General features: G+C 54.8%; 1 protein-coding gene across 2 annotated transcripts in view; it reads right to left on the bottom strand.

Annotated features, from left to right (window-relative positions):
* Positions 1-307: 307 nt before the first annotated feature.
* HSF1 (heat shock transcription factor 1) overlaps positions 308-10474 on the bottom strand; it is a 72350-nt gene continuing 62183 nt past the window's right edge. For both annotated transcript variants that reach the window (XM_054057751.1, XM_054057752.1), the window contains 2 exons: positions 4456-4525; positions 308-525 (listed from right to left, as the gene is read on the bottom strand). In XM_054057751.1, the coding sequence (XP_053913726.1) occupies positions 323-525; positions 4456-4525 (273 nt within the window). In that variant the 3' untranslated portion in view covers positions 308-322. The remainder of the gene's footprint in view (positions 526-4455; positions 4526-10474) is intronic.

Below are 10474 nucleotides of genomic sequence, written 5' to 3'. Positions count from 1 at the left end.
CCAAGCGTTCGGAGGTTCTCCGGGTGGTCAAACCCTACGGAGCCGTGATGACCACACGATGGGAAGGTCTTCTCCAGCCCTCTCTCCCCATCGTCCGGCAAAGCCCGGAGGAGCGCCGGGAGGGCTGGATTCTAAAGCGGCTTTCGGAACACCTCATGAAGCAAACACACACAAATGAGATCCTCACGGTGGGGAGAAGCAAACACGAACCAGAGGGCGTCGAGAGCTTTCAACGTCTGTGCGAAGCGAGGAGGTCGGCGGCGGCGTTTCCCTTCAAGCGCGCGTTTCTGGTTCTTCCTCTCTTTCCTTTCTTTTCCCACCCTTAGGATATCGCAGGGTCCTTGGGTTTGGATTCAGTCCCCGACAAGAGGGAGATGGTGGGATCTTCTGAGTACTCGTCCCCGTCCGTGAAATAGGGTCCTTCGCCCAGCTCGAAGAAGATGGGGAGGTCACCGCTGCCCATGTCGACGGCGCTCGAGTCCACCAGGAAGAGGGGCTGGGCCGTGTAGTGCACCAGCTGCTTCCCTGCGAAGAGAGAGGTGGGATGGAGTTGGAACTCAATGATCTTTAAGGTCCCTTCCAACTCAAACGATTCTATGAGTCTACGAGGGTTGGGAATTTCAGGATAGGGGCAGATGGGCAACTGCAAATGGAAGGCGGGGCAGAGGAATGAGAGGTTCTACAAGGTCAAGGATGAGGTTCTACAAGGTCAAGGGATGAGGTTCCACAAGGTGAAGGGATGAGGTCCCACAGGGTCAAGGGATGAGGTTCCACAAGGTCAAGGGATGAAGTTGTACAAGGTCAAGAAATGAGGTTCCACAAGGTTGAGAAATGAGGTTCCACAAAGTCAAGAAATGAGGTTCCACAAAGTCAAGGGATGAGGTTCCACAAGGTCAAGGGACGAGGTCCCACAAGGTCAGGGGATGAGGTTCTACAAGGACAAGAAATGAGGTTCCACAAAGTCAAGAAACAAGGTTCCACAAGGTCAAGGGATGAAGTTGTACAAGGTCAAGAAATGAGGTTCCACAAGGTCAAGGGATGAGGTCCCACAAGGTGAAGGGCTGAGGTCCCACAGGGTCAACGGATGAGGTCCCACAAGGTCAAGGGATGAGGGTGTACAAGGTCAAGAAAAGAGGTTCTACAAGGTCAAGGGCTGAGGTCCCACAAGGTCAAGGGATGAGGTCCCACAGGGTCAAGGGATGAGGCCCCAAAAGGTCAAAGGATGAGGTCCCACAAGGTCAGGGGATGAGGTTCTACAAGGTCAACAAACGAGGTTCCACAAGGTGAAAGTATGAGGTTCCACAAAGTCAAGGGATGAGGTCCCACAAGGTCAAGAAATGAGGTTCCACAAGGTGAAGGGATGAGGCTCCACAAAGTCAAGGGACGAGGTCTCACAAGGTCAGGGGATGAGGTTTTACGAGGACAAGAAACGAGGTTCCACAAGGTAAAGGGATGAGGTCCCACAGGGTCAAGGGATGAGGTCCCAAAACGTCAAAGGACGAGGTCCCACAAGGTCAGGGGATGAGGTTCTACAAGGTCAAGAAATGAGGTTCCACAAGGTCAAGGGATGAGGTCCCACAAAGCCAAGAGATGACGTCCCACAAGGTCAAGAAGTGAGGTTCTACAAGGTCAAGGGCTGAGGTCCCACAAGGACGAGGGCTGAGGTCCCACAAGGTGAAGGGCTGAGGTCCCACAAGGTAAGGGGATGAGGTTCTACAAGGACAAAAAATGAGGCTCCACAAGGTCAAGGGATGAGGTCCTACAAGGTGAAGGGCTGAGGTCCCACAGGGTCAAGGGATGAGGTCCCAGAAGGTCAAGGGATGAGGTTCCACAAGGTCGAGGGATGAGGTTCCACAAGGTCGAGGGATGAGGTTGTACAAGATCAAGAAATGAGGTTCCACAAGGTCAAGAAATGAGGTTCCACAAGGTCAAGGGATGAGGGCCCAAAAGGTCAAGGGACGAGGTCCCACAAGGTCAGGGGATGAGGTTCTACAAGGACAAGGGATGAGGTTGCACAAGGTCAAGAATTGAGGTTCCACAAGGTCAAGAAATGAGGTCCCACAAAGTCAAGTGATGAGGTTCCACAAGGTGAAGGGATGAAGTCCCACAAGGTGAAGAGCTGAGGCCCCACAAGGTCAAGGGATGAGGGCCCACAAGGTCAAGGCATGAGGGCTCACAAGGTCAAAGGACGAGGTCCCACAAGGACAGGGAATGAGGTTCTACAAGGACAAGAAATGAGGTCCCACAAGGTCAAGGGATGAGGTTCCACAAGGTCAAGGGACGAGGTCCCACAAGGTCAGGGGATGAGGTTCTACAAGGACAAGAATTGAGGTTCCACAAGGTCAAGAAATGAGGCCCCACAAAGTCAAGGGATGAGGTTCCACAAGGTGAAGGGATGAGGTCCCACAAAATCAAGAAATGAGGTTCCACAAGGTCAAGGGATGAGGTCCCACAAGGTCAAGAAATGAGGTTCCACAAAGTCAAGAAACAAGGTTCCACAAGGTCAAGGGATGAGGTTCCACAAGGTGAAGGGATGAGGTCCCACAAGGTCAAGAAATGAGGTCCCACAAGGTCAAAGGACGAGGTCCCACAAGGTCAAAGGACGAGGTCCCACAAGGTCAGGGGATGAGGTTCTACAAGGACAAGGGATGAGGTTGCACAAGGTCAAGAATTGAGGTTCCACAAGGTCAAGAAATGAGGTTCCACAGTCAAGAAACGAGGTTCCACAAGGTCAAGGGATGAGGTCCCACAAAGCCAAGGGATGACGTCCCACAAGGACAAGAGGTGAGGTTCTACAAGGTCAAGGGCTGAGGCCCCATAAGGTCAAGGGCTGAGGTCCCACAAGGACAAAGGCTGAGGTCCCACAAGGTTAGGGGATGAGGTTCTACAAGGACAAGAAATGAGGTTCCACAAGATCAAGGGCTGAGGTCCCACAAGGTGAAGAGCTGAGGTCCCACAAGGTCAAGGGATGAGGGCTCACAAGGTCAAGAGATGAGGTTCCACAAGGTCAAGAAAAGAGGTTCCACAAGGTGAAGGGATGAGGTCCCACAAGGTCAAGAAGTGAGGTTCTACAAGGTCAAGGGCTGAGGTCCCATAAGGTCAAGGGATGAGGTCTCACAAGGACGAGGGCTGAGGTCCCACAAGGTGAAGGGCTGAGGTCCCACAAGGTCAGGGGATGAGGTTCCACAAGGTCAAGGGAATAGGTCGCACAAGGTGAAGGGCTGAGGTCGCACAAGGTGAAGGGCTGAGGTCCCATAAGGTCAAGGGATGAGGTCCCGCAAGGACAAGGGCTGAGGTCCCACAAGGTGAAGGGCTGAGGTCCCACAAGGTCAGGGGATGAGGTCCCACAAGGTCAAGGGCTGAGGTCGCACAAGGTCAAGGGCTGAGGTCCCACAAAGTCAAGGGATGAGGTACCACAAGGTCAAGGGGTGAGGGCCCACAAGGTGAAGGGATGAGGGCCCACAAGGTCAAGAAATGAGGTTCCACAAGGTCAAGAAATGAGGTTCCACAAAGTCAAGAAACAAGGTTCCACAAGGTCAAGGGATGAACGAGGTTCCACAAGGTCAGGTGCTGGGACCTGCTCTTGGGCCACAACAACCCCCAGCAGAACTTCAAGCCCATCCAGTTCCAACGCCCTGCCATGGATCAGGTTGCTCCAAGCCCCATCCAACCTGGCCTTCAAGACCTCCAGGGATGGGGCAGCCACCACTTCACCAAGAGCTAAAATCAAACATGGGTCACACCAACCCCATCAACACTCCAACCTTGGGGAAGAAGTGTTGGAAAGGAGGCAGGAGCCAGGTGGCGGTCGGGCTCTGCTCCCAAGGAACAGGCGATGGGACGAGAGGGAACGGCCTCCAGTTGGGTCAGGGGAGGGTTAGACTGGAGACTGGGAACAATTCCTTGAGGTCAAGGGTTGGCAGAGGTTGTCCAGGGCAGGGGGGGAGTCCCCATCCCTGGAGGGGTTTGGAAACCACGTGGATCATAGAATCATCAGGTTGGAAAAGACCTCTTGGATCATTGAGTCCAACCATTCCTATCCAGCACTATCTGCCCATCCCTGGAGGTGTTGAAGGCCACGTTGGATGGGTCTTGGGCAACCTGGTCTGGTGGGATGTCCCTGCCCATGGCAGCGGGGTTGGAACTGGATGGGCTTTAAGGTCTCTTCCAACCCAACTCTTCCAATCTTCTTCTATGTTTCTATCCTATGACTCTATGAATTCCACGTGCATCAATCGGTGCCGTGCCCCGTCTCGGGCGTCGCTGAAGAGCCTGAAGCCTTCTCCTTCATTCCCTCCCACCAAGGATTTTGGAGATCTCTCCCAATACTCTTTTCCATGCTCAACAGCCTCATCTCTTACAGCCAAAAGTGCTTTTTGGGAGGAGAAAGGGTTCTGCCAGAGCCTCAATTCCTGGGTTACCGAGTCACGGAATACCAAGATAGACGTTTGGTACCTGTGTCCGCCGTGCCAGCTTCCGTCTCTGCAAGCTTCTGCTGTTCCTGGGATGAAATGAGATCCTGAATCTGCAGGGAGAAAAGTGGGATGGGTCAGTGCATGGCATGGATGATCAGAGGTGCCGGATCCTGTCCACGCCAACCTTGGGACTGGCCCAACGCGAGCATTGTGCGAAGCAAGCCAGGACCTGGGCTGGGGCAATCCGTGGTTTCCATCCAGGATGGGGGATGATGGGATGGAGAGCAGCCCTGAGGAGAAGGACTTGGGGTGACGGGGAGAAGCTCACATCCCAGAAGGTCAACCGTGTCCTGGGCTGCATCCAAAGCAGCGTGGCCAGCAGGGACGGAGGGGATTCTGCCCCTCTGTTCCTCTCTTGGGAGACCTCCTCTGGAGGATTGGGTCCAGGTCTGGAATCCTCAACAGAAGAAGGAGATGGAGCTGTTGGAACGAGTCCAGAGGAGGCTCCAAGGATGATGGTGAAGGTTGGAGAACCTCCCATCCAAGCACAGGCAGAGAATGGGGGTTGTTCAGCCTGGAGAAGGCTCCGAGGAGAACTTAGAGTGACCTTCCAGTACCTGAAAGGGCTCCAAGAAAGCTGAGGAGGGCCTTTTTCCAAGGTCATGGAGTGATAGGATGAGGGGCAATGGGTATAAACTGGAGAGGGGCAGATTTAGACTGGACATGAGGAGGAACTTCTTAACGATGAGGGCAATGAGTCCCTGGAAGAGGTTTCGCAGTGAAGTTGTGGCTGCCCCATCCCTGGAGGTGTTGAAGGCCACGTTGGATGGTCCTTGGGCAGCCTGATCCAGTGGGATGTCCCTGCCCCTAGCAGGAGGTTGGAACTGGATGGGCTTTAAAGTCCCTTCCAACCCAAACTATTCAATGATTCACGTCTGCTCTGAGGGTCTCCAGAGATCCTGCACTGATCCAGGTGTTGCCTCTCCAGAGCGCTCCAGCTCCCAGGTCACAAACGTGGCAGAAAGACTCCCTGGGCCAAGCCTGGTTACACCGTTCCCGTCTCCTGTGCGCCAAAATCCCGCTTGGCAAAGCTCCCTTTGACCGCAGCATGAAGCTTTTCTGCATCTCGGGATCCAAAATCCCATGGAAAGATCTCAGAACCAGTTTTAACGAGGTCCTGGAAAGCTGCCAGAGCAACCCAGGCTGCACCCACGATGCCATCTCACATCCCTGTCCGACCCTCTGGGTGGGAAAGGCCAAGCCATAGAATCATAGAATAGTTTGGGTTGGAAGGGACCTTCAAGATCATCCAGTTCCATCCCTCCTGCCATGGGCAGGGACATCCCACTGGATCAGGTCGAGAATGAGAGGAGCGGATCATCATCAGAACTTCCTCTCAGTTGGTCTGAGACCCCCATTGATGTCAACATCACATCATGGATCCAATCCCTCTGAGCACCAGAGCATCTGCAAGGACCTCACTTGCAGCAACCTTGTGGAAACATCTAACTGAACTTGGGGCAGGTCGTAGAGTCTCTCACAAACCCTTAGAGGGTGTTAATCATCGAATAGTTTGGGTTGGAAGGGATCTTAAAGATCATCTCGTTCCAACCCCTTGCCATGGGCAGGGACATCCCATTGGATCAGGCTGCCCAAGGACCATCCAACCTGGCCTTCAACATCTCCAGGGATGGGGCAGCCACAACTTCTCTGGGAAACCTCTCCCAGGGCCTCACCACTCTCATGGTGAAGAAATTCCCCCTCATGTCCAGTCTGAATCTGCCCCTCTCCAGTTTATACCCATTGCCCCTCATCCTATCACTCCATGACCTTGGAAAAAGTCCCTCCTCAGCTTTCTTGGAGCCCCTTCAGGTACTGGAAAGTCGCTCTAAGGTCTCCTCGGAGCCTTCTCTTCTCCAGGATGAACAACCCCAACTCTCTCAGCCTGTCCTCGGATGGGAGGTGCTCCAACCCTCCCATCATCCTTGGAGCCTCCTCTGGACCCGTTCCAACAGCTCCATCTCCTTCTTCTGTTGAGGATTCCAGAACATGAACATCAAAACCTCAGGATGAGGGAGAAGCCGCCCTGCCCACCAACAAAGCTCCACGCACCACAGAGCCAGGAGGGAAGACCTGCTGTTCTCGGAGCTGAAGGCATCTGGGGAACGTGGTGCTGAGCCGGCTAATCCCAGAGCAGGTCGGATAAGGCTTGAGCAGCTTCTCCCATGGGATCACTTTCCCTCTCTGGATTTACAGTCAGCTAATGATCCCGCGGCTGCTAATTAGACCAACCGCTGCCATGGAGATGTCACCACAGTGAAGGCTTCTGTGTGTCACCGGCATTGAGTGAGAGCATCAGGAGCACAAAGGGACTTCCAGCCCTGCTGGATGCAGTTTGGGGATCCCACAGCTCATCCAAACATCGGCACAGGGGTTTCCGTAGTGCTGGTTGAGGCCAAAGCCCAATGGAATAGGTCTGTGAGAACCTCATGAGGTTCCACAAGGCCAGGGGCAAGGTCCTACATCTGGGTCAGGGCCATCCGTGGTTTCAATCCAGGATGGGGGATGATGTGGTTGAGAGCATCCCTGAGAAGAAGGACTTGGGGTGCTGGGAATGAGAAGCTCAACAGGAGATGTAAACGTGTGCTCACAGGCCAGAAATCACCCATGTCCTGGACATCATCTGAAGTTGTAGGACCAGCAGGGAAAAGGGAGAGGATTCTGGCCCTCTGCTTCACTCTGATAAGACCCCACCTGAAGTCCTGTGTCCAGTTCTGGAGTCCTCAGCTCAGGAAGGACATGGAGCTGTTGGAGCGAGTCCAGAGGAGCCCACGGGGATGATCTGAGGGCTGGAGAACCTCTGCTACGAGGACAGGCTGAGAGATGGGGTTGTTAAACCTGGAGAAAAGGCTTTGGGGAGACCTTAGAGAAGCTTCCAGTAGGGAAAGGGGCTCCAGGAAAGCTGGGGAGGGGCTCTTGATCAGAGAGTGCAGAGATTGGACGAGGAGGGATGGTTTTGAGCTGAAAGAGGGGAGATTCAGATGACATCTTAGGGAGAAATGTTCTCCTGGAAGGGTTGGGAGACACCGGCCCAGGTTGCCCAGAGAAGTGGTGGCTGCCCCAACCTTGGAGGTGTTCAAGGCCAGGTTGGATGGGGCTTGGAGACCCTGATCCAGTGGGATCTGTCTCTGCCCATGGCAGAGGTTGGAACTTTATGGGCTTTAATCCATATCCAACTCCTCCAGTCCAGCCAACCCAGCTTCGGCTGTTGCAATGGAGCTGAGTCAGTAGGAAACTGGGATTCTGCAGTGGGAATTTGCCTGCAGGTGTGCAGCACACTGCTCTGCACCTTTATGCTTCTCCCTAAGGCCCTCTTCTCTTGCAAAGATTCCGAGAACCTGGTTGGCCATCAGGTGTTTGTGTCATGGTGGTGAGGAGTGGGAAAGGATCACAGAATCACAGAACGTTTTGGGTTGGAAGGGACCTTAAAGCCCATCCAGTTCCCATGGGCAGGGATATCCCACTGGATCAGGCTGCCCAAGGACCATCCAACCTGGCCTTCAGCATCTCCAGGGATGGGGCAGCCACCACGTCCCTGGGAAACCTGAGCCAGGGCCTCACCACTCTCATGGTGAAGAAATTGCTCCTCATGTCCAGTCTAAATCTGCCCCTCTCCAGTTTACACCCATTGCCCCTCATCCTATCACTCCATGACCTTGGAAAAAGTCCCTCTCCAGCTTTCCTGGAGCCCCTTCAGGTACTGGAAGGTCGCTCTAAGGTCTCCTTGGAGCCTTCTCTTCTCCAGGATGAACAACCCCAACTCTCTCAGCCTGTCCTCGGATGGGAGGTGCTCCAGCCCTCCCATCATCCTTGGAGCCTCCTCTGGACCCGTTCCAACAGCTCCATCTCCTTCTTCTGTTGAGGATTCCAGACCTGGACCCAATCCTCCAGAGGAGGTCTCCCAAGAGAGGAACAGAGGGGCAGAATCCCCTCCGTCCCTGCTGGCCACACTGCTTTGGATGCAGCCCAGGACATGGTTGACCTTCTGGGCTATGAGCGCACGTTGTGGCTCACGTTGAGCTTCTCATCGACCATCACCCCAAGTCCTTCTCTTCACGGCTACTCTCCATCATCTCCCATCCTGTATGGAAACCATGGATTGCCCTCATCCAGGTGTAGTTGGACCTTGCCCTTGGCTTTGTTGAACCTCCTGAGGTTCTCCCAGCCCCACTTCTCCAGCCTGTCCAGGTCCCTCTGGATGACATCCTGTCCTTCCAGTGTGGCAACTGCGGAAGGAGCAGAAAAGGAGAGGAACATCCATAGGGTGAGACGCTGTTGGATGATGAGCTGTGAACTTTGGTTTAGTATCTTCCCACCATCACAACTGAACCATGGAGGAAGGTGCATCCCAAAAACGCTTGTGGGAATTGTTTTGCCTACGGAAAAGCCACAAGGTCATGAAAAGGAGCTCTTTGGAGACGGTGCTTCCTGTGTTCTCCCTACTCTGTAAATCCAGCATTAACGGTGTCCACGCAGCCATCCCAGCAGAACGCTGTGAGTCCAAGTTTCCCTAAAAGGAACCTCAACCCAGGCTCTCCTCTTTCCCAAAACCTTCCAAGGTGTTTTGGAGATCGGAGCCGAGATAACCAAGGCAGCGGAAAAGGGCTCAGTGAAACCTCCTTGGGGCTCCTGGTTGGGGCGAGCTCTGCTTAATCCCTTTATCCATGATGCAAACGAGGGGATCAAGCGATCCCTCAGTCAGTTTGGAGATTGCACCAGGTTCGGTGGAAGCGTGGATCTGCTGGAGGGATCTGGATGGCTCTGCAGAGGGATCTGGCCAGGCTGGATCCATGAGCTGGAGGGCAGGAAGGGTCTACAGAGGGATCTGAGCATGGATCCATGGATGGAGGGCAGGAAGGGTCTACAGAGGGATCTGGACATGGATCCATGGGCTGGAGGGCAGGAAGGCTCTGCAGAGGGATCTGAGCATGGATCCATGGGCTGGAGGGCAGGAAGGCTCTGCAGAGGGATCTGAGCATGGATCCATGGGCTGGAGGGCAGGAAGGGTCTGCAGAGGGATCTGGGCATGGATCCATGGGCTGGAGGGCAGGAAGGCTCTGCAGAGGGATCTGAGCATGGATCCATGGAGGACAGGAAGGGTCTACAGAGGGATCTGGGCATGGATCCATGGGCTGGAGGGCAGGAAGGGTCTGCAGAGGGATCTGGGCATGGATCCATGGGCTGGAGGGCAGGAAGGGTCTACAGAGGGATCTGGGCATGGATCCATGGGCTGGAGGGCAGGAAGGGTCTACAGAGGGATCTGAGCATGGATCCATGGGCTGGAGGGCAGGAAGGCTCTGCAGAGGGATCTGGGCATGGATCCATGGGCTGGAGAGCAGGAAGGCTCTGCAGAGGGATCTGGGCATGGATCCATGGGCTGGAGGGCAGGAAGGGTCTGCAGAGGGATCTGGGCATGGATCCATGGGCTGGAGAGCAGGAAGGCTCTGCAGAGGGATCTGGGCATGGATCCATGGATGGAGGGCAGGAAGGGTCTACAGAGGGATCTGGGCATGGATTCATGGATGTAGGGCAGGAAGGCTCTGCAGAGGGATCTGAGCATGGATCCATGGGCTGGAGGGCAGGAAGGCTCTGCAGAGGGATCTGAGCATGGATCCATGGGATGGAGGGCAGGAAGGCTCTGCAGAGGGATCTGGGCATGGATCCATGGATGGAGGGCAGGAAGGCTCTGCAGAGGGATCTGAGCATGGATCCATGGGCTGGAGGGCAGGAAGGGTCTACAGAGGGATCTGGGCATGGATCCATGGATGGAGGGCAGGAAGGGTCTGCAGAGGGATCTGAGCATGGATCCATGGGCTGGAGGGCAGGAAGGGTCTGCAGAGGGACCTGAGCATGGATCCATGGATGGAGGGCAGGAAGGGTCTACAGAGGGATCTGGCCAGGATGGATCCATGGATGGAGGGCAGGAAGGGTCTGCAGAGGGACCTGAGCATGGATCCATGGATGTAGGGCAGGAAGGCTCTGCAGAGGGATCTGAGCAT

The sequence above is a fragment of the Cuculus canorus genome, chromosome 2 (assembly GCF_017976375.1).
Source record: "Cuculus canorus isolate bCucCan1 chromosome 2, bCucCan1.pri, whole genome shotgun sequence".
Lineage (NCBI taxonomy): Eukaryota > Metazoa > Chordata > Aves > Cuculiformes > Cuculidae > Cuculus > Cuculus canorus.
This window is presented reverse-complemented; position numbering and strand designations above follow the sequence as displayed.